Source organism: Pezoporus wallicus, unplaced genomic scaffold, assembly GCF_028554395.1.
Source record: "Pezoporus wallicus isolate ANWC-B61680 ecotype Strahan unplaced genomic scaffold, APGP_CSIRO_Pwel_v1 contig_8717, whole genome shotgun sequence".
Classification (NCBI taxonomy): Eukaryota; Metazoa; Chordata; class Aves; order Psittaciformes; family Psittacidae; genus Pezoporus; species Pezoporus wallicus.
The window spans coordinates 546,638-574,430 of record NW_026640825.1 but is presented as its reverse complement, the minus strand read 5'-3'; the positions used below and the strand labels follow the sequence as shown (position 1 = coordinate 574,430).

The 27,793-nt window shown below is 43.2% G+C and overlaps 1 protein-coding gene across 1 annotated transcript in view; it reads right to left on the bottom strand.

The window, feature by feature from the left end:
- The window catches only part of DOCK5 (dedicator of cytokinesis 5), a 68,895-nt gene that overhangs the window by 27,746 nt on the left and 13,356 nt on the right, over positions 1-27,793 (bottom strand). The window contains exons 2-25 of the mRNA XM_057420854.1: positions 26,257-26,340; positions 19,880-19,920; positions 18,814-18,869; positions 18,045-18,141; positions 14,545-14,693; positions 13,597-13,732; positions 13,296-13,453; positions 12,546-12,627; positions 11,660-11,789; positions 10,892-10,964; positions 9,981-10,123; positions 9,239-9,364; positions 8,604-8,728; positions 8,132-8,230; positions 7,909-7,981; positions 7,298-7,401; positions 6,593-6,785; positions 5,930-6,027; positions 5,186-5,275; positions 4,041-4,141; positions 3,364-3,498; positions 2,540-2,651; positions 1,349-1,419; positions 427-533 (exon numbers count right to left, since the gene is read on the bottom strand). Coding sequence (XP_057276837.1) covers positions 427-533; positions 1,349-1,419; positions 2,540-2,651; positions 3,364-3,498; positions 4,041-4,141; positions 5,186-5,275; positions 5,930-6,027; positions 6,593-6,785; positions 7,298-7,401; positions 7,909-7,981; positions 8,132-8,230; positions 8,604-8,728; positions 9,239-9,364; positions 9,981-10,123; positions 10,892-10,964; positions 11,660-11,789; positions 12,546-12,627; positions 13,296-13,453; positions 13,597-13,732; positions 14,545-14,693; positions 18,045-18,141; positions 18,814-18,869; positions 19,880-19,920; positions 26,257-26,340 — 2,583 coding nt within the window. The remainder of the gene's footprint in view (positions 1-426; positions 534-1,348; positions 1,420-2,539; positions 2,652-3,363; positions 3,499-4,040; positions 4,142-5,185; positions 5,276-5,929; positions 6,028-6,592; positions 6,786-7,297; positions 7,402-7,908; positions 7,982-8,131; positions 8,231-8,603; positions 8,729-9,238; positions 9,365-9,980; positions 10,124-10,891; positions 10,965-11,659; positions 11,790-12,545; positions 12,628-13,295; positions 13,454-13,596; positions 13,733-14,544; positions 14,694-18,044; positions 18,142-18,813; positions 18,870-19,879; positions 19,921-26,256; positions 26,341-27,793) is intronic.

Genomic DNA, 27,793 nt, shown 5'->3' with positions numbered 1-27,793 from the left:
AAAAATGAAACAGAGCACCACATCTTGTTGGTCTCAGTATACCTGGGTACCACACAGTAGCTTTCTGCTCATAACTTTATCTTGAACACCAAAATATGCTTGAATATGCATGAGTTACAACTAACAGACTAGAGAGAGTAAAATACAACCTGTAATAATACGTATTGCATCAAACAGCACACTCAGGCCTTCTGCCTCCTTCTAAATCAAGAGACTGCATTAGGATCATATAGTACAGGGCACTGTATAAAGACTGAACAGCAAAAAAGGTTTTGGCTGTTCCATGGAAAGGAGCATGTCTAAAGGTGGATTTAACAGCAGACTACAGCTGCTGACCCATATAAAGGACACGGGAACCTGAAAGACATTTTTGGTTTTATGGGTACATGGCCCCAGGTAGAATCCAGACTCTGATTTGCTACTTACCAGCCTGTTTGAAGAGATCACTCTCGACTATTTTGGTCATGCAGTTCAGCTTCTGTCGAACCAACTGGTTGTCAGGAATACTCTGGATAAACTTGCTGAAGAGGACACTAGTGTGCAAACCACAAAGCAAGCAGATGGTCACTGTTTTCACCAAGCTGATACCATCCTACACTTGCGCTGTCCTGTACCTCAGCAAGTCATTTTGTCACTGTGTGGGTACGTTACCTGCAAGTGGGCTCCAGACAAATTACTATGGAACCCAATCTTTTGCAGGCTTAAACCTCCTAAAATGAAGCTTGCATCCATTAGAAATGAAAGCAGAATTGTGAAAAGCTTTAGCAGACCACTGCTGAAACTTGAAACACTGCTATATACAACAGCAAAAGCACATCCTTCCAGATGCCCCTTTCATCAAGAGTGATGACTCATTTCAATCTGAGATTCCATTAAATTAAATTCCATGTACATTTGCTGTCTGTTCTACTGTTTAGGAGCAAATTATTTGTGTCAGAACAAGGAGTGATGGCTTGGAGGTTCTGGGCAAAGCTATGAGCCCCAAAGAACAGAAATCCACATAGTGCTATTTCCTCAACAAATACAACTTTTGTTTTCCTGACCAAGGCTTTACCTTTGCCACTCACTTCAGTTTACCTCAGAAGGACTCATCAAGAATGGAACTTGCACATTTCAATCTAGCACTTCTCAGGCCTCAAATCTGGGTTTCCAGTTAAATCTCAAAGTGTCGAAGAGATGCACAGATTCCTCTGAACTGAAGTGACTTCCCTTAAAGCCCTGCCAGTGCCTTCTCAAATTCACACAGAGTATGTACAGCACCATGTCATGATCAGAGGGGCTGCTCCCAGGGAAGTTTCCAACATTCTTTCTGACAGACAAGCAGGGTTTAGAGGACACACAAAGTTACCTGAGCTCAACGGGGTCAAATACTAGTTTGACATCATTTATGATGCTTGGCAAATACTTTAAAGCTGCACCCTGCAAGAAGAAAAAACAAGGACATAAAACACACATGGAAACCGAGTTAGATGAGTCAGTTCATTCTAAAAGGGTGTAAAGTCTCATCAACAATGCCCAGAGTTCACATGGCAAATCCAGCTTTTGTCAAGAGCAAATATGTGGACACCTGTAGAGAACTGGCTTAAGATCAAATTTATGCATCCAAAGAGCCTCCAGCAACCAGACATCTGCAGCGCAGGGCGGAAAAGGTGACAAAGGAAGGACCCAAGGCCAAGTCCTTTTGTTTCTGCAAACATCCTGCAGTCCCAGGGATTAAGCTCTCTACAGCCTCATTTGAAAAGCACTACTCAGAACTAAGTGTTCTGTGTACTTCAGTATGTTCACATAAACAATAATAAGTTATGTAGGTAGTAGTATGGCTTCCATAAGCGTAGCATCCAGACAATGAGGTGCAACAGCAACGAAAGGTCTCTGTTCTATGGCTGCTGACAGATACTCTGACTGCCTGAGAATCAAAGCTGGCTTTAAATTACCCAAGTGCTAATTAAAAGTTTAGAATCAATCTTTCCTTCAAGCGGAGAAAACCATGTTGGCTACAAGAACTGAAATAACGCAATCTAAAGGCCTCATTGCCTTTAGCAATTTAGCAGCCTCACTCTACGGCTGCTCTCAGAGCACAAACAGAAGGCTCACAATCCGGGTGAGACCAGATGAACAAGGCTAAAATCTAAAATAAATTTAGGAACCATTTGGTTTTTCATTACTTTCATTCCCAGCATCGCTGATTTTTGCACTAGTTTCACATCTCTATCTCTATCACCCTCAAGCTTGGCGTTACTGGTTGAAGTGCCTTGCACACTGCAGTAGATGACATCTTCATTGGCTGTTAGCTTTCACCCTAGCAAGTGCTGAAGGGCTTCCAGCAAAGCCCTGGCTCTCATCTTTGTTTGATAAAACTTTGGGGCTTAAATATTCCTTTCCTGCCACATACAGCTCATTAAAACAGACAGTCAGAGGTGGGGTGTGACTCATCTGAATGGGCTTTATGTGCCCCAAATCTTGTCTCTTCTTCTGGCCCCGCTCCCCCAACTGTACCCATTAATAAAAGCTCTTCCCTTGCCCTGCACATCATGCATACCTTAATCTTGACAGCCTCCTCTAAAGGCCGGTCCATGAGGACATTGAAGGAGAGGAAGAGCTTGCGTATTGCATCATTAAATTCATCCCCAGCTTCACTTTTCCCGTAAAACCTGCAAAGACCAGCAAGGGCTAGTTACACACAAAAATCTATGCTACACATCTAGCAGTGTCGTAGTAGCTGACATATGATTTTATCCTATGGAACAACATCTTAATGCAGTCTCCTTCTACAAAGACATGAGTGTAAAGATGGCATTAGGGATTCTGCAGTGATTTCCTGCTGCAATCTGTTCTAAGGGAACACTGCAATTTTCAAACTGCCATTGCATCACATTCTGCTTGGGTTCCAAGAATCAAGTAGCTCATTCTCTATGAAAGAAAAGAGCCACAATGAACACGAGCAAACATTCACAGTAAATCTCTGAAAACATGTTTTGAGGCGACAGCAAAAACACTGTCGTTGACCATGCCCTGCCTGGACACGGTATCATCACCACCTCTCAAGTAACTGTGGGGTATCTGTTTCTCCAAGTTTCTTAACGTGAGGAATTCATTCTATGTTTTGATTACTTAATACAGAATGGGCTCCTTTTCAGCACTACCAAAACGCTGCTAGAAGGATTCTCCTCTTCAGATCAGGTATTTCAACTTTTATTTAACTTACTTTCTCCAGCTACAAAGGGCAGGAAGATACTCTTAATTCATCTAACTATGAATTATTAGAGGATATGCTCAAGAATATCCCCTCCGATGGTGCTGACTGGAAGCAACTCCACTGACTTCCAAAAAGAGACATAAGGATGGCAATGACCTTGGTCTCACCTCAGGTACAGTATTCGGGACTGCACAATGAATCGGAACAGGTACTTCAAGGCTTTCAGAGCAGCAAACAGCAGTTCTGTCTTGCTGGAGTCATCAGCATTTCCCACGTAACAGTTCAGCACTTTGGTGAGTTTCCTTTGGAAAGAAAGAAAAAGGAGAACTCATACAGACACAGCTAGGTTTCTGTGGAAGCCCAGCTTCCTTATTCCTACAGCCTAATAAATCAGTAGCAGAGAAGGGTTCCTCTTCACAGCCTATTTCCTTCCAAAATCCTTGGCTTTATGGGATGCCAGATCTTCCAGCAGCAACACTAGACCAAAGCACTCAAAAGTCATAAGGGAGAGATGTACACAAACTGCACTAAACTTGTTCCAATAGGAAATCAAGCTGAAAAGCATGAATCTTTTTACATCGCAGACAGAGGACTATGGGTCAAAAGAAAGTCTGAATCACAGAGTTTGGGACAGGATTTTCCACAAAGCTGTGTTTTTTCTTCACAGAAAAAAAGGAATCCTACAACAGAAACTTCTTACAGGGGAAAAAGAGCAATTACAGAGTTTCTTTCTCTCCTGAAAGCAGAGAAGAAGGTGGAACACTCTTGTCTGGTCAATGCTGCCTTCATCACATCAGCATAGTTTACTGAAATCATCTGTGGGCTTGTGGTTACCAATACTTACACATATGCCAGGGTCGCACTGAAGTGCTTGTAAATGTAAGTTTCAAGTACAGGGTTGAAATGCTGGAACTTGATGTCTCCAATCAAAGAAATAATAAATACCTGCCAAAAACACAAGAGGAAACAGATGTACAGAGCCACAACCTCTAACTCACTCGAACAGAACTCAGGCTCTCATTGCACATCATTTGTTTTGCTGGCTCATGGGTTTTGTGTTTTCCTAAAAGCATTAATGCTGCAGATAGTGTTATTCATATTCTGATAGTGGCTAAGTATTGCAGTGTGTGTGACCACATCATTGCTCGGAGGGAAGGCAGGTCATAGCAGCTAAAGGGAGCTGCTTCTCAAAGCTCCAGCAGTGACACAGGAAGCAGCACTACGCACAGTCTAGGTAACACTGTCATAGCTGCTATGCGCACAGCTGCTGAAGGCTGGTTTTCAAACTAAGAAATGATACTGATGATCATGGCAAACACTCAGTCCTGTTACTCCAATGACATGCATTAGAGGCAGGCCATTCTGTCCCCCTGTATTTGCTCCTCTGACCAATGTCAGTTGCATACATCTAACTTCATCCTTCTTCCTGAACTGTCAAGTACATGTTTGCTGATCAGCATGAAGCAGCTCTGTTACTGAACACCAAAGCTGGTGCCTTTCACACACCTAGCACACAGCCTCTCCAAAGACACAGAAAACTCCCTGTGAAGTCTTTTACTCAGTCATTACAGTCCTTCTTCTCAAGGTTCTCAGGAGCAGTCATCCCTACTGCCTAAACCCTGGGCTAGGATTTAGGGTGCAGAGGTTGCAACCGCAGCCACAAATCCTCCACCACCATGACCCCGAACATTTCATTTAGGGCTTCAGACAGATAACAGGCTCTTCTCTGCTGTAAACTGCCTTAATGCAGATAACTTAAAAGTCACCTGAAGAAATGACTATAAATTAAGTAAACATTTATTCCCATTTTCACTGTGGTTACTAAAAAGCTCGCTGCGTATCTCAGTCCTTAAGATGCTTTAAGAAATGTTTAAATAGAATTGATTTCTTTGAGCAAATTACCAATCACTCATCTGAAGGAAGTACCAGGAACAGCCTGAAAACACGGCTGAAAACCAAGTACTCCAAATGCACAAAAGACTCACTCACCAGTGCATCAAACACGAGGAAGTCATAGGTTTCATTCTCTGACATTTCCATCATGATGTTGAAAAGTGCATCGAGGGTGTCTTGCAAAAACTTGAGGGGAAAAAAGCAGTAAAAGGGTGGGAAAAGACAACATGAATCCTGCACAAGAAACTACTCTTTTGGATCATATTCCCCCTTTCAGCCTACTAGCTCAGCTGATCTGTAAAAGCTGCCCATGAATTAACACTGAAAAAGGGATCCTAGTCCTGTGTTCATTCACATCCTTGTCACGGTCATCACACTATTCTCTCTCACTATAGCAAGCAGGATCTTTTCTTACCAGCTCTGAGTGGCCCCACTTTTCTGTTTCATTCCCTTTTTATCTAGCAAGAGACCTACTGCACACAATTCTTTATAGTTTAAGCTTGCACTGGGGCAAATCAACCACATTACACTGTACTAAAGGCATGATGCTGTACATAAAGACTGTTGTGCAATGACACAACACTTACTTTAGTTGTTCAGGATACAGGGGAAAATAAAGTCACCACTATCACCCTGATCCTGGTAACATTTAACTTGTGTAATTCCACTCATGAGAGCTCTTGGGGCAAAGTATAACTTCTGCTCTACTGCTCAGCAACTAGAAGGGTTCTCACAGCCTGTACAGAGAGCTTTTGGATACAGCACAATTACAACCCTTTAAGGTCCACATCAAGCACATACCTAAGTGCATAACAAGGAGACTCACATCTCTCTGCATACCTTTACAATTTCTCCTCCTTCCACCTCCATTAGCTTCCTTAGGTTGTGAGCTATGTTCTGGGAGTTAGAACGCCAGTTCAACAAACCCAGCAGGTCAACTAGCAAGACAGAACATCAGCAATTAGATACAGATTACATCACAGCTGACTTCATGGCTGCGCAACAATACAGAACAAGGACTAGAGGTTATTTTTAGAACCAGCTTACAAGGAAAACTCACACTGATGCACAGAGTATTACCCTGAGATGGCTCTTTTGTCTTTGCAAGAAAGTTGAGTTTTGCTAGGAATGGAAACCTTGGTGTAATTTGATAACACAAGGCACTTGGTGGACAACTTTGCAGGCTTCTCATGTACTCAAGAGAAGGCATTTCAAGCTAGGAATTTTACTGGAGTGTGTGACTCTCTTAGTAGTGCTTGTGTTTACCTTAGAGCAGTCTCCTGGAGGTGGTTCTTACAGTTAAAATTGAAACCTCTTGTATAAAGGACATTAAGATGCGGACATGGTTTCTAGCGGCTGTGTAACATCAGCTTGTGCTGGCAACATGATTCCACCAGCACATGGAACAGCAAGATTAAAGCTAATTGCATAAAGAAAAGCACCCTTTTTATTTCAAATATCCAGCATGATACGGCTCGGCTTGGCTGCTCATGCAAGTCCTACCATTCTGGGTAAGTTTGGTGGAGCAGATCAAAGTGGCAATCTGGAAGCTGTCTTTTGTACTATCTTTAGTGGGTGTGAAGTTGGTTAGATGGTGCAGATTCTTCCCCGAGGGGGTCTCCTTCTCCTCCATCTCAGTTTTGGTACAAGGAAGTGTTAAGTAGCATTTAGCATCTTCCATTTTCTTGTTATCACCCTGTTAAACACAGCAAAGACAAGGGTTATCTCGCACTGAGCACACCTCATCTGAACTCTTGCAGTTCTCATCTGCAGACACACTTCAAGACAGCCACAGAGGGCTTTAAACACCTTTTCCTTTAAACACCTTATCCAGGCCTCTAACTTCAGGGAACAGAAGTTGCCCATACTGCCAATGAACTTAGCTATTCTCAGAGCTGAGCCACAAAGTTTAGAAGGGCTCCTGCTCCCCTCACTTACTACTACACTGAATTAACTTTTTCCTCTTATTGTGATTCACGGCACCAGATCTTTCTTCTCATCACACACTGATCCTCCAAAGCAGGCATTCACCTGCCTGTTTGCTGCACACTCTTAAGGTGAATATCTATGTATCTAACACCCTATTATCCTTGAAAAGTTATTTAAGATCTCTGCAATGCTGGTATCTACATTGCTAGGAAAAAAGTCAGCCACGAGAGTTGTTTTGATGAGTCAAACAAAAGTGAAGACTGCAAATGCCCAAACTACCTTATAAACAATCAAATTGTGTTTGCCATCTTGCAGTGTGGTTCCATCTGCATTCATCAACTTCACAAAGCCCATGCCAAAAGCTCTCTCAGACTTATCCCTAGCTGCAAACAGAAGGAAAAAGCTTTATTAGGAATTGTCTTATTTATGCCCATACTAGCCATGATGCAGCTCTCTAACTACATGCAGCTTCTTCTTTATTTAACAGCATCACACATCTGTGTCTTACACTGCTGACCTTGTTTCAGGGCTCTAACTTTCTCATTGCCTTTCATTACCCTAATGAGAAATCCTCCTATAGGAAGATCATCAGAAGCTCACCAGACTTGCACTGAATTCTGAAATCAATTAAAACCAACACCATACACACAGAAGCCAAAGCAGCAATGAACACTGACAACTGCCTTTCAAGGGAGCTAATATGTTCCTCCCCATCTCATTTCAGGTTTAGAACAAAACCAGCACCAAACCTTTTTTAAAGGCTGCTTGAAAGAAAATGCACAACACTGGAAACAGGTAGAAATGCAAATGCTACAGCTTTGGTGGATACTCAGAAAACCTTAGTGAGAGTAGGAAGAGGACAGGACTTCTGAAGATCTTCTGGTACTTACATTCCTGTGACGACCGGTGACGGAAAGTGAATCTCAAATGGCAACGACTGACTTCTTCTATTGCAATGGACACCTGCATGGGATAACACAGGGAAAAATGCAACACCAGAACTCTCTATCTCCAGTCAATTTACAGGACATTCTGTTACTGATGCAGATACTGGTTTTAAACTAGGTCCCTTTCTACATGAAAGAAGCAAGACTGTAAATTCCACACTCCTACCTTCACGGTTTCATACCAGCAAGGTTGCTTGACTTGATAATAAACAACAGACTTGTATTCGGAGACACCTTCATAACCAGCACCAGGATGGATAGCTTTCTTTGGACAAAAAGACAAGGATGGGGGGGGAAGAAGAGGTAAGGTCTTGAGTGAAAGCAAGAAGTACCTTGGGTCTGAAATTTTAAGAGTATATAACTGCCAGAATTACTCAAGTCTGTGCTTTCCAGTCAAGGGAGCTCAATGCATGTCAACTCTTCCAAACTTTAACAGAATCTCTAAAGATCTGCTTACATCTCGTTGATTATAAAACCCCCAAATCAATACCAAAGCAAGTATTCAAATTGGGTCACTGAGATTACCTGTAATCTTTCTTGTTCAGTATCAGACAGTTCTTGCATACATGCAGTACTTAAGATCCTACAGACTGGACCCATCACCTAGCAAAGACAGCAGCCTTGTAACCTCCTCCTACCTCTTGGAGATTTCCATCTTCATCATGCACAGACATGGTGACTTCTACATTCTTGGGAGTCTTCTTCTTCCCTTTGTCAAACTCCCCTTGTATCAGGGTGACGTAGATATCATTTCGAACATCACCTAAAATTCACAGCCCTTAATGACTTGGGTTTTCTCATACAGTTTTATGGGTCAACATTTAGCATTATCCTTACCTTCTTCTCAACCTTTACTGAGCCTTTAACCACCCCCAAACATCACACCATTTCATCTTCATCTCAAATTATACAAAATTTTTAAAATCAACCCTTCTCCTCTTAATAAACCTCTGTCTATGTAACTTCTATTCAATGTACTGAGCTCTATAGGGCTAAATCCACTTTGAATGGATTAAATAAAGCAGGGTGAAACCTATATGCAACAGAAATGTCTCTCTGACTACAGAGAGGTTTGCTCCCCCACAGTGTACACACCATCAGTTATCAATACAAAAAGGAAGCTGATGTTTTCACTGCCTTGATAGAAATAAAAGATCAGCTGGAAGCTCAAAGCAAAATGAACACAAGTTTTCAGACAGCTTTAAAATAAGTCTGTTCATAGCAGAAAACGGCTCCTTCACCCCATGGCAGGGGAGAGGCACATGGGACTTACCAGGAAGGATTATCTCGGGGAATCCCATTTTGCGAGCTACAGCAGTTGATCTGTCTACAAGGTGGGAAAAATCCTTCTGAACCTGTGCTAGATCACCAGGAAGCAGCTTCAGGGAGACCCAAAGACCTAAGAAAAGAAAGGTAATGCTTGTTTACTGAAAAACAGAGTATGAAAACATGACATCTGAGGTTATGCTTCACAGAAAACTTGCTTCACGTGATCTCCATGCAAGAATGCCTTAAATATCCCAAGCTGGTTTTCACTTGCCCACTTCTCTAGTTCCTAGAATAAAACCTTACTGTGCAAGCAGATTCTCTGACATAAAATACATACTTTCTGAGCTGAATCTGCTAGAGTATTTGAGTAAAGTCCAGACACACAAGAGCAGAAGAATCCTGAATAATGCAGCTTAAATCCAGAGCCATGTTCACTTAAAAACATCTGATGTCCATATAAAAAGTAGTACTGCACTAGTAGCAAATAAATCATCAGCAAGAGAAGCTGTTCTCACTCAAGTCAGAACAGATCATAAAATCATAGAGTAGTTAGGGTTGGAAAGGACCTTAAGATCATCTAGCTCCAATCCCCCTCACAAGCATTACAAAGACCATCCGTTTGGCTCAGGGAAGGAAGCAAACTCCTGAGTTCTGGACTTTCACAAGCCATTTATTTCCCCCTGTATGCCAGGGCAGCCCTTCCCTGCACCAGGTTTTCCCATTAGCTTCTCACCCAACTGCTATACCTTGCCCCTTGTGATTCACTTCCTTTGCAGCAATGACTTTGTTGAAGACAGAAGTGAGGGGCTCATTTTCTCCGATCACATGGGAAGTTATCAGTGGGGACATGATGAGCTGTCGCTGCCTGATGTATGTTTCCATGGCGATCCTAGAAGAACAACAAGAGGGACCAGGAAGCAGACAGCCTAACAGCCAGCATGTGCTCTGCAAGGAGAGGGCTGGCCGACACTGCCTGTTTTCCAAAGAAATTTATCCTTAAAGGATTCCATGGGATTTTTTTTTACTTCTTCACCTGCACAAACCCAATGAAACACATTTAAACTCTCAAACTAGGAAATGCACCACAGTGCCAGCTCAGGCTTAGGATAAGTAACACTGACCTACAGACCCGGTGACTACATTTGTCTATAGCAGCCTTCAAGACAAGCACAAACCCAGCCAGCTCCACAGCTCTTGTTTTCCACCCACAGACCATGCAGACCTGTGAGAGCAAATGCAGCTGGGGCCTCACACGGGAGCAGCTCAGCACATACCCGAGCTCTAAGTTTAAGTGTTTCTGACAATCTTGCCTCTCAACCCACTAATAGTTTTGAAGGTCCCATCCTTCAGACCCCACAGCATTCCTCTGTGCCCTTCTTTCTTACCTCAGATTATAACGGTACCTAGCAATTCCACCTCATTGCCACAACTCCCTAAGCAGTTTCTCCTATCGTGCAGACATGCAAAGCAAGGGGAACAAAGGCTTCAGAGGACTGACAAAAACCTTTTCCTTCAAAGAGCTGACTACTGCTGTAAGCTAATCTATTTGTAGAGCCCTTGGTACACTGCCAGGCTCCCATACAAATCCGTCCTTCTCCAAAGGACAACTGCTTTAAATAAGCCAGATATGCAATGAACTCTGAAGTCCAGTACTTACTGCTGAAATGGAATAAAATGTTGCTTTTCCTCATCGTCCACCTTCCCGTGTATGATATCAGTTATGTCCATCACTGCAATGACACAAGTTCATCCCATAGTTTTGCCAAGTTGCTAAAGAATACAGAGAGAACTTCCTGCTATGAGCCCTGAAACAAGAACTGCTTATTTTGGGCCAATGCCACTCATAACAGCATCACTCTCATCTCAACTATTTAAAAGGCACTTTTTCACTGATGTAAGTCAGCCTGTGGTAAAAGAATGTGAATATACTCTGATAAAAACCTGGTGGGACTCTGGCATTTCAAGGCAAAGAAATTACACTTAGATTTCAAATACTGGTTAGATCGAACTTGTTTTCCAGCACAACTTTCAAGCAGGTCTCTTCACAAGATATCACAGGAATTGAACAGGAACTGGATGTCTCATTCACCAAGGCTCCTTTAAAACCTCCAGCTTTACTCCATTAGTCCTGAGGAGCAAATCCCTCCTTGATAAGTATCTGAAAAAGTGTATTGTGCTGATGGCAGTGTGTTATCATTCTAGGGAGTGATTGAAGAGAACAGGAACAGTATTTCATCTTCATATACAACGTTCATTAAAAGGTCTCAAAGGGCTACTACATCCAGCTCAGTATCAGCATCTCCATTTGGAAGCCAGAGATGCTGACACTAAGAGGTTAGCAGGCTTTGCTGACACACAGCACACACTTCCTTGTTGCGAGCCCCTTGTCCCTTGCTCTTTTCTCCATGGATGGAATGTGTCATACCTGCCACACCAAAGGGCCTCCGGAGTCCACAGGTATGTTTCTTCCCATCTTTCAGCTCCATATGCCCCACCCTCACAATCTGGCACACCAAGCTGATTTTCGGTCTGATCAAGTCAGAACTGCTTAAATCCTAGAAATCATTTAAAATCCAGGTTACATCAGTCTGCTTCAGCAATGGAAGCGAAGAAGTCAGAGGCAGTTCGATGGGTTTTGTTAGACTATACACACATACAAGAAGAAATCTATTGGGTATTTACAAGGAAAACCTGTTCCCTTTGAGTCCCAGGGGAAGAAACAACTAAACACTGGCAATTTCACCCAGCAATTTCTAACCCTCTCATTCCTCTCTGATAACGCAGTACTGGAAGGACAGTAAATGATGTCAATCACCAAAATACTAGATCCTGATGACCAGGCAGTCAGTTTGTGCCACCCTCTGCTACTTGTCAGAAGTTACTCCATTCATGTACAAGTCCTCCATTAACATCTTGCTGCAAGTAACAGACTCCAACACAAAAGGATCAGCAAAGCAATGGACTGAAAAACAAACAACTGTGATCTCAAGCCTAGACTTTCATTGCGGTTAGGCTCCAACAGAGAAGTGCTTCATAGGATTTTCAGCAATGCATGGGTGAGCAACACTCACTGACAGTACTATGGAAAATAATACACCTTTACTGCTGCTTTGAACATACATAAAAAACCCCAAATGTTTCAGCATTTCTCTGAGGCCACCTATAACATCTTAAGTGTCCATGAAAACACCCCAAAATGCTACATGTGACCCTGTCCCTGCTCCATGGGAAGAGGGGAGAGGTAAAGAACCCAAAACTCAGATGTCTGCAGCATGGGGAAGAATCTCCAGGCTGTAAATACAGTAACTTACAGTAAAGACTGCTTGAAGGTTATTCAGTTTCTCGATTTCTTTAGGCATCCCATTACTGCCCCAACGAACCAGGTAATTTTCACTGCAAATAAAGGAAGAAAAGTTAAATCAAACAACACCTGAAATTCCCATTTCCTGGCAAAAGCTCAAAGGCATTTGGATCTCTTAGGAATATTTGAAACGTTCTACCAAAAAATCTTCTGGTTCTGAAGTGACTCACTGCAGCGAAGGCAGAAGGCAAGCAGGATGTGAGTTACCTCCCTACAGAACTCTGACTTCATGTCCACACCTGATAACCCCAGTGATGGAGACAGAGTGTGCCTGACACACACATGCTTCAGTGATAAAGTTCTTCGTATCTTCCCCTACTGGTAAAAGATGCCCAACTCTTAGGTGTGAACTTGCACTGACTTGACAACAAACATCATGCATATATAGATGATCCAACTGGAAGCAAATGCATCAAGTCCAGTGCAACAGCAGGGATAATTAAGAACGTAAAAAGACAATCTGGGATTTTGACTAAATATCCCCCAAATGCCCTGTTTTAAAAGTGCATGGGCTCAGAACCTTGACTTCTCCAAAATCTCATCTGAAATTAAATAACCCCCTTCCAAATCTCCCCTGAGGCAGCAACCAACAGAACTGGAAAAATCGATCTGCTGGATCTTCCTTTCTAACCTCTACTTGCTTCTTTAGAATGACCCCAGTGATGCCTGAATTACTTCTGCATCTACAGAAACCCCTCACCTGATGAATTTGGAGAGATCAGGATCATAGAGGCTCATTAACAGCTCTGCATCTTCTCCAATATTGCAGACAAAGTTCTTGAAGTTTACATACAGGCTGTATGTATGTGTCGTGTTGAATATTGGCTGCCCTCGGAGGTCCAAGTTCTGTTGAAGGGACTGCAAAGGAGAGCACTTCCATTAAAAACAAACAGAAGAGTTTAGCTCTGCTGCCAAAGTAGCACAATCTCCTTAAGAGGAATGTAAAAATACAGTGGGTACTAGTTAGTTGAGGAGGACAAAGCCAATGACAAGAGATGGACCTTCTCTTCCTGGATCCTTTCATCAATCCTCTTGGATGCAGTTTCATGGGACTTGAAGAGAGAGATTGTGCTGGTTTCATCTGGGTCCAAGATGTTCCCATTGTCATCTCGTACAACCAGGTCCAAACCCAGGATCCTGAATAGCACGCAAGTCAGAAGACAAAAGAAATGACAGGATGTAAGAAGCAGAGGTGACAGAAAGAGCACAAACCCACAGCTCCAACTGTGGACTGCACCAATGCAAACCAACTCCACACAATAATCACATTGCTGGCTTTCCTGCCTCAAAAGAGTTATTCTCCATTTTCTTATTATAGGGAAAAATAATTCATCAGGTAACTTAATTTTAAGGTGACATCTCCTTTGTTCTTGCTTAAAGGCTGTTTTTTTTAACAAAACACTATGTGTACCTATCAAGCTAATAGATTATGGCTGATTATTATTCTTTACCACAAGCTTTCTTCTTAATTGATTTAGTTGACCTGAATCAAGTCTGACAGGCAGATAAATGAGTTCTGGAGACAATTCCTGTTCCCTCCAAACTGATGAAAGGTGGAGTTTTGGTGGCCTATAGAATGACATTACTCAACTGCTGAGAAAGCAGTTTACTTCATTGCCAGCATCCAAATCCCAGCTCCTGCCAGCCAGGCACAAACTGTGCTCCATGGGAAATGCCATCATGTGCCAGCAGTTATGCAGAATGAAGACAGGTAAGGTCTGCCAAGTCAAAGAGAATGCTGGCATACAAAGAACCAACTGCCACAAGCCCACCTGCCAGGCTAGTTACATTGTGATGGAAACTGGAAGCTCTAATTGTCCCCTTTCCAGTGGACACTTAACTCAGTGCTCGCCTCGTGGCCATTTCCATTATTTCCTATTAGTAGCCATCTCTTTCCTTTCCTGGGATTTGGATTCTCCCCTCCCCTCCAGACCCAGTCTGGGATTTACCTGTTGCCATAGTCAATCTTAGCAGTGACTTTCTTCTTGAGCTCAGCGAGCTCATCTTTGGGGAGGGTTCCAGACAGGATCTGTGACCTCCACTCTATCAGGCTGTAAGTCATTTGCTGGACATGCCGGAACTGTGTTGTCTTGTTAGTCTAGAGGACAAAAAGGGACACTTTTAAACAATGAGCTCAGTGATCCTGCTGAAAAGTGCTCAGTTGAATCTGTCCTACAAGTTGTATTTAACTAGAACTATCTGAGACACTGGCACTCTAAAACACTACAAGATGAGAGCCGTGGAACAAGTTCTTTGCACTGCCAAGGTTTCAGTGTCTCAAGATGTGGGGCCTTCACCTTTTCCTCAGGACATTACTTCAGACAGACCTCACAGACAAAACCAGATTTCTGGCTCTGATGGATGATCTCGATACACAAAATGGAGAGATGATGTTAAATGACTGCAACTGTGTTCTAGCAGACTGAGACACCTCTTCCCACCTCTGCCACTCTCAGAATGTGTGACATTCAGCAAATCAGCCTCATGTCTGTCCCCAGGCTTTTTGGTCTATTTAGTTGTAAGACTGATGCAAAAACTTGATTCGCTTTTGCAAGTCTAAAGGTGATACCAACACATAAATACTAACCACAGATGACCCACAATGAAGCCCACATTGGATTCTTCTCATATCTGCTCCTCCTCCATTTCCACGGCTGCCTGCTTTCTTACCCTGTCCCATCACATCCCCAAAATCCATTACATTAAAACCAGGAGTAGAAGCACATGCAGCAGTACCTGGGATACACTGCTTCCCTGCCAGTATGCACACTGTATGTCAAGGTTCACACTCTACCCACTGGGAACTCACACATGGATCACTGTGCCCATGTGTGATCTGCAGGCCAGAGTTTCATGGAAATCAAAGTAGCTCTGTAGAAACCCAATAATCTCTCTGGCTGGTGTCTATCAGTGCATAAGGCTGAATATCACCTTACACATTTGTGTAGAACTGAATGAAATCAGTCTTGATTCATCCCACGCTTTTAAGCACTACCCCAGCAGCAGCTGCTCAGCATCTACCATGCCAGAGATTGCCCATGAATGCAACAAGAAGTTCACATGACTGGATTCCCAGGCACCACCTCCCCAGTCTACCCAGATACCCGCTCCTGTTTGCTGCAGTCATCAGTCACTGCATTTCCATCTTGTGCTATAAACGCAGCATCTGTAATTAGAAAGCACTGACTGAACAGGACACCAAAACCTGCTTCGTGAAGAGTTTCCTCCTGCCGTTCCAACTGCTATCATCTTTAATTCACGGAAATACTTCTCATGCTGTTTACTGGTTCTGCCCTAATGAAATCACTCACACCTATCACCTCTTTCCCATAGTTTCAGGCTCCAAGGCTGATGCCATAATTAAAATGTGGATGGCTATGTGGTAACCTACCGTATTTGTATGCACTTAGGATAAGCAACTAAGCCTTTAGAAGTGTCAGCTAAATCATTTATATCACTCAAAAGAGAACCCAGCCTCTACCAGCACACAGTGAGCCAGCTACTGGGATGATTCTGACCTGCACTGAGTGCCAAGCGCAGCTCATGCTCAGAGGGAGGTGCCACAAATCAGAGGACATTAAACTTTAATGTTTATAGTTATGCAGCTCCAAAATGACCGTCAAGAGGTTCTTGACTCTCACATCTCACCCAACAGCCAGCAGGAATTGGCCAATGCTTCAGGCAGCAGTTGACTGGTGTCACTTCCCTGCAGCAAAGCTGTTAATATTTAACCATGAACCCCAACTGCTTCCACACAGCCAGAAAGAGAGGCTCAGTTCAATTATTTCCCCACTCTGCTCTCTGCAGAGAACATGAATGACATCAACTACTCCTAATTTGCCCCCTGAGAACACAAATCTAAAGGGAGTTATAAGTAGCCATCTTCCTTTTGATTTGGGCCACGGGGCTGACAGGGGCAAGAAGAGTCTTTTACTTCCTACGGGAAGACGTTAGAGACATATTTAGCAAACAAAGACAGAAAACATGTTCTTAACTTGCATAAAAATAATGATAAAGAGAAGGCAACCAGTGTTAGCTTCCAGGGAGACACAGAGCAGGCCTCACTATGACAGCTGGCTAAAGCTGAATTATCTCCCCAGCTGTTTACATTACCTGGCTCCTATGAACTACATGAAGTTAAAAACTCTCACCCATTTTTACACCTATTTTGCAGTGGAGATAATACCCACTGGTGTTAGAAGTGGGTTGTGAAATGAAGAAGTGAAACGCTGCCAAAGAGAAAAAAATCAGCCGTGCTTCCTTCTCCTCAAATACCTCCTTCCTCCTTTAGCCTTTCGTATTCCTCTTTTCTTTATATACATACTGCAGGGGAAAAGAAAATAAACTCAAATCCATTTCTAACCACAACATTTTCCAAGGCTATTTTAAGACTTCTGTCAGTGAAGCACAGGAACATGAAAGATTTTTGCTCTTAAGAAAAATAGATTCCGAGGCTAGGATGCTGAGGTTACTGAGTTAAAAAGAGAAGCCAGGAACAAACCTCTCTTTTCACATAGTAATTCCCTCACATACAGCTTCTCATTAAATTAAGAGGGGGGAATAAATTCCTGTGGTTTCGTGGCACACAAGATGTACTTGTGGCCTGGTGAAGTTCTCAAGAGGAAAGCTTGCTCTGGGTAAACTGAATGGTTAGAGACGATTTAAACCCATCCCCTCATCCCAGAGCACACACAACACAGGCTGAAATCACTACTAATCCAAGAAAAATCAAGTTTGGTTCTGTTTAATACACCTTAATAATCACCTTCAAAAGAAGGCAATTCATTGTGAACTCCAGTTGAGTTTCTTTAACCAAGAATGCACCTACCTCAGCAAAACCACCCATTCTACGTGTTTCCTTGGCTTCTAACTTCTGTGAGGTGACTATCATCTGGCCAGGCTACTGAACAGATTTAGGAGACAAGAGGCATCTCTGCTGCCCTATTGAGAACTCAATATGTTATTGTGACACTGCCCTCCACACATGGCCCTAATCCTCTTCCCACCCTTTGGCCATCTTGCTTATTTGAGCTGTAGGCACTCTGGGGTGAGGATCAACCATTCTGTTAAGTACCTACAATACACCTAGAAAAGCAGAGTTCATACTTGTGAAAGGCTCTGCTAAAAGAACATCACACAACTTGCTCTCAACAGGACAGACAAACAACAAAGCAGGAACCTTTTACTAGTGAGCTGTGACACACACAGAGCCCCAGCCACCTGACATGATGACTAGTGTGACTTGTGCCAACGACGCTTCATCACTGCTGTGCCACCACAGTTATGGAAGTACATGGATTAAAGTAGAACGTTTTTAGCCTCTTAAAACCAATTTGACAACACTGATAGTTTTACAGTGCTGCATAATGTTCTATTCCAAAGCCTTCAAGCCCAGCCTCATCTCATCTGGGGTCATGGAATAAAATATCAACCCCTAAAGAAAACTTACCACATATAACTTGTGCCAGATAACTGCCCACTCCCTCAGGGTAGAAGTGAGTTCTTGTCCAAGGGGCAATTCACTTGGAATCACAGTTTCATGTTGTCTGGATAAAAAAGAAGAAGACAGAAACATTGGTGTTACACTCGAGATTAAAACTTAGTGGTAAAAGATCCGTTTGTGATAACTATGCAAATGGAGTTTGAGGGGAATATTCACACAGTTCACATGCTGCTAAATTGTTCAATTGGTTCTCCAACACATACAGGCACATTCATTATCCATTTTTAATGCAAACATGTTTAGTTAGTAAAAGTACTTTCTAAAGTCTCGTCTCTTCCTCTGCAACTGCTGTTTTCCTTCCACTATAATGATCACAGAATCAGCTCTAAGAATCAAATGAGGAGTCATTTCCTTAAGCGTTTTCCAAGACAGGAAGGAATACACACTCCTGTTGGCTACTTGGCTGTGAGCAGGAGCCAAGTTATGACTTGCAGGAGTCCCCAGAGGAGCTGAAAGTAGCTTGATTGACCTGCCTTCCAACTAACTTGTCTAGCAGAGCTCTCTCATGCTTGCAAATAGTGCTCTCCTGCACCTATACCTACAACTGGCTTGGTATGTACAATACCCCGACAAAAACAAGCTACACTCGCACGGGTTGTGTGCACTGCTGCACACACAGAGCAGTGGCATTCATTACAACCACCACTAAAGTTGTTTGCTTGTTTATTGGTTTCTAAATGCTACCAAAAGTACATCTCAGGAAGTGCCAACTTACCCACGGTCCTTCACAATGGCCTCTTTTAAATGGATGTATGTTTCTGGGAAAATGCCCTAAAAATAAACACAGAAATCAAGTAAATCAAGTGCACCCTAGGATATAACATGACAAAAATGTATTCAGCAGGAAGCAGGGAAAAGGGGTAAGAGCATGATCAGAACAGGAATTGTGGCTGATGCTTACTGTTTAAATGTGTTAGGTCGAACAGCCCTGGTATTACAGGAGAAAAGACAGTAAAGAGCATCAGGCCGCAAGCTTGACCATTGTATTTGATATAAGCATCTCAGAGAAGCAAAGTCTCTGTTTCAGTGCAACAACCCTCATCTTCCTGACTGAAATCCTATGAACTCTTCTTGCAAACCATCAGTTGTACTCATCTGCCCTTGCTACAGAATATTGGAGTCATTTGTCAAGCTGCCCTGGACCTGTGGGTCTCTAGCAAACCTCCTAACACACCACACCATTGGGAGACATTCACCTGCTCCAAGTTTCTTTTATTTAAGGGAAACCTTCTAGGATTGCTGGAATCCTTTTCTGTTTTCTTTTCACTCCCTTTACACCTGAAAAACGGAGGCTGTGATGGATGTTACCACATGAGAGGTACCAGGATCCCTATGGGAAACCAGATTTCCATGCAGTTTGCAGACTGGTTCCACAAACCTCAAGCAGTTTGGCTGAGATCCATGTGTGCATAATTTTGGGGAATATTTTCCAAGTCAAATCAAAACTCTAATCTTAGCCTTACATTGAACTAATGCTGGATGTGTACAGGTCCAAGACCATAATATTAAAGCAGTAAGCTAGTGTATGCAGGAATGGAACAGTCAATTTTGTTACTTTAAACTCCCTTACACACGCTTACAGTGGAGGAGTACCCAGTGAATGGTTCTGAAACATTCAGCTCAAAGATATTTCTTTCCATCACTTAGGAAAAGGACATGGAGATCACGAGTCCTGCGCAATACTAAGGCAAGAATGCAGCAGAAGCACAGCCGATTCCAGCACTGGATAGGGTCTGGCAAGGTGTGACATCAAAATCAGCTCCTGAAAAATGAGCTCGTACCTTCTTGGATTTATTCCGGAGCGTGTATCCGCGGTACCAGCCTGTCAAAGGGAAACACAAACATTCATACTTAGTTCTGCCTCTACAGCCACTGCCATTCTCATCATGTTTCTATCTACTGAGACCGCTTATTTGAGATCTACTGCTGCAAAGCCACCTCTGCTCTATTTGGGTCCTCAGAGTAGGGCAGGTGTCTCTTCCTACCATGGACTGACACCCTTACACCTACTCTAGCTATCCTTTGGGGTTGTATTGACAGGGCACTCCATGCTAGGTGTTTTGAAAGGCGCAATCCTTGCTCCATAAAGCTCACACAGCACAGAACTACTGGTCTGATCATTTGACAGATGAGGCAGACACACAGACATGCACACAGAACTACTGGCCCAAGGTCATACAGCATCTATCTGGCAAAGAGAAATACATTCTAGTGTCCCAAGTCCAATTCTTTTTCATGAAGTGCATCTTCACCCAAATCATCTCCTGGACTGTGCTTGAGCTCCACTTCACACAGGTTCTTTATTTTCTCCTGCGACTCAGTCTAAAACCTTCCTTCAAAGGAAGGCTGAAAGATGTTTGATGTTTTATTAGATAAGGCAAAGAGCTGCTTGCCCTGGTACAGATACCGTTTCTCTCTGGACAAGATCTAGTAAAGTATAAGGTACAAAGTAATAACTGTGGTCTCCACAACTCAGAAGCATCACTTTGAGATGCAGGCTCCCCCCTCTTCAGCACCCAGGGTTTGAGCAGTATTTTGATTTCAAGGTCACTGAAATGCAAGTGTATGAGACTTGCTGGATTTCTGCTGTCCTCAAGCAAGCTTTGCTTAATGTGCAGAGAGCAGAGGAACAGAGCTATGGGCAGAACATTCCCACTCTTCCTCCACTGCCTCCAAACTGAAGGACAAAGGGGTTTTTCTCTCCCCCCTCACCGTGTCATTTGTCTGGGCCATGTACAAGCCGTGCATGCTCAAGCACTCTTTCCGCTGGGTGCCTGTTCCTTGCCATAAGCAACAGTTTCCGTCACCTTGAGCTCTCCAGAAGTTACTGTACTGAAAATAACAGCTTGAACACTCTGGAAGAATAATCTGCTCCATTTTGCATGCTGCTGCGCAGACATAATGTCCCTTGTACCATCCTGGGACAGCATGCAAGCTTGCACTTTCTCACTGCCTCTGAGCCGCTAAAAACATCATTCCAAATGGCAGGATGCTGCAATCCCAGCTCTCAGTTAACCCTGCTCCTAGAGCACTGGTTTATGCCTCTCCTCCTAAGCTTCTACTTGAACTGGAACTGAAAACACTGACTCTAAGCAGACATGAAGGGTATAGATTAAGGTCCGTAATGCATGAATGATGTTCAGAGCTATCACGACACACATCACCGATCCAAGACGATTACGTTCAGCCAGCTGGCCGAGGGAGCAGCACCAAGAGGCAAAGGGATTTAAAGGAATAATCAGGCAAAGAGGATGGAAGGGTGGGAAGTTGTTTGCTTGGTTTCTCCCCCCCCCCCAATTTATATATTTAGCAAAGAAGGTTCCATGAAGAATCATGGATCTGAGACCCCTTGACCATAAATCACAGCTTAAGGTGGGACTTGTTTGGTTTTGATTTGCTCTGGGTTTTTTTGGGGGTGGTTGCGGGGGTTATTTGGGCTGTGTTTGGTTTTGGTTTGGTTTTTTGGAAGGGGGGGTTAAGTACAGCTTTGTCCCCTTCCCCCAGCAATGAGAAAGTGAATCGGCTCAACCACACAACTCCAAATATTCCAGTGGTAACTTAGAAGCAGAGAAGAAATTCCATTCTTTCCACAGGATGAAGATGAGATTATCCATTGATCAAGGACCAATGGATAAGGTACTGGATTAGGGATGAGAAGATTTAGGCTCTATTTTTGTCTAAGTTGTAATTAATTGAATGGCCAAGTACTGGTTATTTATGGTGTAATACAAAGCTCATGGAATTTAACAAGAGTATTTTGCCAGTGATTCCCATTCCTTCTGACACAGCCTCTCAGCTTCCTCATATTTAACGTGACCTCTTGGCATTAACCACATTCCTGTGCAATATTTTGCAATCATTGCATAAAAGCATGTTGTATATTATTACACAAAAGTCTTTCAACAAGGATCCCAGGCAATTCTTTCAGAGTCCTGCTCCAATTTTCAATCCACTTCTTCAGCATTTCCAAAGGAACAACAGCTTTTGCTAGTGGGCAATTGATTCCTTGATTTCTTCTTCAAAAAGAAACCAAAATCTGCCTAAAGCTTCATGGGAATAACAGACTATTCCAGGGTTTCTCTGGAGTGTTTCCCTCAGCAGAGAGGTGCTAAACGGAGCAAGGCTTTTCAGTTGGAGATGACAGGGCAAGTTTTGGCTACTACAACACTCTTTCAAAAGGAAGCCCAATGAGGAATGCAGGAAGAGCAGACTGTGTCTTGCAAAGAAATGTCATCAAGTTTGGCCTTTGGGGTTTGTTTTTAAATGGAACACTTGTCCTCAGTTCCACCTTTGCATGTAATGATTCAGAAGACAACAGTTTAGGTGATGAAAAGTTATCCACAATGATGCAATCCCACATCACGTGCTTAACCACAAGGTCTCTGTTCCTCTTCCACTGTGGTGTAGCCTCCCAGAACCACAACACACACCACTGCACTGAAGAAACAAGGGATCGCTCCAGTTGCCTACAGTGGTCAGAGGAAACATAAAAGATTGAAACTGGGATCAAACTGAATGCAAACTTATTGTCACTGGGAGAAGAAAGTGACAGGAAGCACAGCATGTGGCGCACGTTCCTTCTATCCACTACTTGGCTATTTCCCACAGCTTGCATGAAATAACAATATGTAACTGCAGATTAGAGAAGATTCCCTGAAACAGGAATGTATCCTCCCCAGCTCACTGCTCAAGGACAGATTCCCAGTGAGTAAATCCTGCACTGAAGCAGCCTTGGGTGCAGCAAGTTTTTCTTCCCTTGGATTCTGCAGCATAAGCCCAGTCTTAACAATATTTGGCAATCCTGCTGGATAAGCACGCCCTGCTTATCTTGTTATCAAGTGGCTAAAGTCATTTTGCACAAAGGCCTCATGGCCTTCTGCAAGCAGATGGCCAACCAGAGAAAGGAGGGGAAAAAAAACCCTTGCTTTGCAGTTTACAAGAGTGTAGCACAAAAAAGACCCCTAAACCAAGAAACCCATCCTTCACTGAGAGTGTATTTGCTTTAAAGGGAAGGCAAGTCTAAGAAAACTGGTATCTTCATGTCTAATAAATACACCAGGGAGTTTCAAAGCGTGCTTGAAGCTCTGAGGTTGTCCCTGTATGGATCCAAGCTGCAGTGGGCATCAGCACGTTACAGCTTGTACCAGAAATACCCGAAACCTTTTACTTCAAACTGCTCACTCTGGTTTCAGCTCTGATGACCTTCACTTTAACTCTGTCCAAGCTGGGGGAGGTATATAACTTGTGTTTATAGGGATGATCACCCTCTGATGAATCCCTGACACAGGCAAGCTGCAGTCCAGCAATATGGACAATCTACCACGGTATCACCCCCGTTATCCTTTGGTGCACTCACAATGCCTAACTGTGTAGTTAAAACTGGCACTTATAAAACATTAGGCAAAGCATCTGCTTAGGCATGGAAAAGAAAGCTTTACCAACAAGTTACATGGCAGAGACTCACCTCAAATTTGGCCAGCTTTCCAAGGACTTCCAGCCTTTGCAACAGGCCTCAAACTCCTGATAGCATGCACTAGCATAAATGAGCAGGGAATTTGCAATTTAAAGGTGTTTTTCTCATTGTGAGGCCATCAGGCAGTACAACAGCAGCACCTGACTGCAGGCAGTCCACCTAAGAGTCTGCCAAGCCACGTACCATTAGAAGTTTGTGGCCTGCACCTAAGTGCATCCACACCTTCTGGCTTGCACTTTAATTCCTCTTTGCTCCTCACACACTTCTCGCAGTGGCTTAGCTGTATCAGTGTTATGTCTCAAAGCTATTCAGCTAGTTGAGAGTCAGATAACAGCTATTGTTAACAGCAAAACCCAGCACAAGCTTCTACCTTGCTGTCAAGGAACAAACCCTGCACTTCAATTCGTACAGACAGAGCGGAGCCAGCCAAAACCTCAGATGCAGAATACAAAGAGCCTTCAAGTGAGGGCTGGCTGCTACACAGAGAGCCTTCCCTGAACTGAGGAATGAATACTTGCTGGCTTCAACCAGGAGGAAAAAGGAGGCACATTCTAGATGACTGCAGAGCTGGTTCAAGAGTATGCAGAACCTTCTGGTAACTCACAAAACATGCTCCCGTGCATCCTGAAGTAGGGAACAATAGCAGGGAGTAAGATTTTCCAAGTGGCTATTACCACTACATGACAGCATCTGGACAACCCTGGAAAACTCCTCCTTCATTCCCTAAATGTACACACTAAGAAAAGGACTTCACAAGGCACCCCAGGGCCTTTCTTCTTGCAAAGCCAACGCCCTGGTTAAATGGAACCTTTTTCTAAACTGGGACTTGTGTACCCAGATAAGAGCAGTGATGAGGGAACAAAACCCCGCTTCCATCAGCCTGGAGCTGTATTTGGAAGTTCACATCATCAGCAAGAGAAGAAAGTGGAAAAAGCTGCCTGTGGGAACACTAATCCTCAGAAACACAACCCACAGATACCCAGAAACAAAGCTGAAAGCTCATGTCCCAAAAGAAAGGAAAACGGATACAATGGGACCTAAGAATTTCCTCCCAGGCAGACAGAGTATCAGAATTTGGAGTTCTAAAGATGAATTTATGGGAAACAAGACCAGAGCCACAGCAGAGCTACGGTCTCAGAAGCAATCTGCATCTCTTACTTCAGATTCACACGTGCCTGGCCTGGATTTTTGGCTGGTCTTTCCAGGAGGAGTACTCAGTTGTAGTGCAGTAACTCCTAGGTGCTCAGTCTCAAATGAGGATGCCACACTGATGGCTCAGCATATGAAAACAGTCAAAACACATCCACTTGCCCAAACAGTTTACAGTCAGTCTTTTCCAGCTGAAGTTCCAACCTGGGATATGTCAGGTAGAAGAAGGGATGCCATTCACTTTCTACTCTTGACTGTCTCTCCATTAAACAGCCAATTAGAAACCAAGCAATAAGATTGAAAAATGATGTTGCTTTAAAAAAGGACAAAAAATTAGCTCAACATTATGGGAAGTACAAAACGCAGCCTCTTCATGAGGGCAATTTTCATCCCTGATGCTCCCTCTTCCTTGTGCCTTTCCACAAACTCAGTTCCTAAGTTAGTACTATTGTATACAGAGTTTATTCCCTTTCTCCCTCTCTCTCTACCAAACGCACTCACCACTATCACACAAATGAGTGTAAAAACACACTCCAGCACCACATTATGCTTTGACATGTAGGACTTGGCTGTTTCCAGTGTCAAGGTCAAAGAGAAATGGAAAAGGAACAGTTGGCTACGAACAAAATGCTTAACAAGCAGCTTGCTGCTCCCAGCAGAGCTCCTGAAGAGGTTTTGTACATTGAGTCCTGCTGCTGCTTGTGAAAACGACTGAGTTTGTATTTTGGGAAGAGTGTTTCAATTTTGGAGAGCCTTCTAGTACATTCTGTAAAATAACTCAATGGCTGTGTTCCATTCCTAATACTGCAGTCTTCATTCAGCAGAAGCAGATCTGAAGCACAAGTGTGATTTGCATCTTGTTTATAACAGGGAGTTTGTTTTCCTTTCTGCAAGAAGTTTTACATTAAGGTAGGTATCATGAAGAACTTTCCAGTAAAGTACTAGGAGAAACAGCCTAAAAAAGGCATGGGAGCTCTATAACTGGAGGCATTTTAAAACACACAATGCCAGCTCATGATGTTATGGCTTAAACCAACATTCCTTTCGGAACAATTAGACCTGGCCTCTCCTCTCCTTTCATCCACTGCCTCCGCTGTCTCAGATCAAAGCAATAATTGAGGTTAAAAGCTACTTTTCTTTTTAATTATTACTCTTTTCTAGCTGGATCAGTTCATCACATGACTCTAGAAGGAGGCCTGGCACATGAAGGAGCCAGGGTAAGCAGGTGTGGGGTGAAAACAGGAATAACAGCCAGAAGTAAGAGTTTCTCTTGCAGTGCTGCCTAGGGATACCAGTGACACGTTACCTTGACAAACCTCTGCCAGGAGCAGTGTAGATCTGATTGCTGCTCCTGTGGTTTATGCCTTTTAATACAGCTTTAACAATAAAGTGCATCCAGCAAGTTTTGTGCTTTTAGACATACTGGAAGTTGAAAATCTAGACCTGAAATTTGTATTCTTTTAAAAGAATATCTGAATTTCCTACATTTATTTTCAAAAACCACTGCAAAGTACTTGGAAATGAGCTGCGACCTACCTTCATACATCTCCAGAATGTGAACTGTATCACCAACTTGCAAGGAGAGCTCCACATCTTGCACAGCATCGTAATTGTAGATGGCTAAAGAGGAAGAGGGGGAGAGAGAAATGAGACCCACTGTCATGAAAGCTGTGAAGTGACCAGATATTGAAATCTGGTATCACGGCACATGTCAAAGGCAGAACATGATTTTGACAAAGCACTATGAAGTCCCCTTGCTGTCCTGTGTATATAATACACCAGAAAAGCATGTAGCATATCTATTTCCAGATCCTATCATCGTCTCCTGCAAGGACAATAAACATCATTTAACAGCCAACAAAGTTTGTCTTTTACCTTTAAGAACACAGATCTGTGACACTCCATGCAGAAGCTGTCTCCTGTCACTTCACTGACAACCTGCCCAGCAAAGGTCACCACTGCCTCACACAGAGGTTAGGGATCAGTGAGGTAATGGTGATTTCTGACCAGCATTTCACAGCAGTAACTGCAGTGTAGCACTCACAAGTGCTGGCAAAACAACATCAATTGGGTGTCCTAAGGAAAACTGGCACTATTCTATCCTAAATGTCTCTGACTATTCACTGCTAAAGGCTCTTCCCAGACAAGAGCCAATCTTTGCATGAAAACTTGAGATTCTCTGCAAATTTAATCCCTACCAAAGACAAAGCTAATCCAAATGCTTATCGGCTTCCCAGTGGGAATAGGATTAAGTCCAGAAGCCCAAGCTTCTAAACTGCTTTTTCTCTGGAACTTTCTTGAGGTGCACAGATTCACTGGGCAAAGCAGAAAAGCTTTTCTCAGAGCTGCTGCAGGCTTCTAAGGTGAGAAAGCTTAATCTGAGTTTGCTTTCAAACCAATGCAGGTAAAAAGAGAGAAAAAGCAGCCAGGACAATGCTTTGCTATGGTTCAATGAATTGAATCAGAACAGAGCACTCCTCCACTTAATGAGATTATCTTACTTCTTTCTTTATAACACCGGTTTAAGCACAGTTCACATCTCAAATGCAGCAACACAACCCCCTCAACACACACAAGTGCCATATTTACACACCCCAAGGAAACCTATTACTGAAAGAAGCACAAGGGTTGAGTTTTAAGAAGGCAAATCAATGATGCAAAAGGTTTGCAGGGGGCTCTGGGAAAATCCTGCAGATTCAGAAGGGTTGTGCTTGAAGAACTCTGTAAATTCAATAAATGGAGCTCTCCTGTCAGGAAATTCCCATCCAGTGCCTATCATTTCCATCAGGAGGAGGTATATTGCCTCCTGGAAAGGATCCAGCACAAACAAATGACTGTGGCTCACCACACCGGAAATTCCCTCACATACACCAGCTTCTAACTATAAATAATCCCAGAGAAGCAGGCAGGAGACGTGAATTCCCTGCAGGATCTGAAATAGACCCTGATCACAAACACATACTTCTTTCCTTACGCTGCAGGGGCCGTGTTTGTTCTCAGTGGCTCTAATTCATGCCTACTATAACCCCAGTGCCTGCAGAGATTCACACAGAGGATGGGCTGAATCCATGAT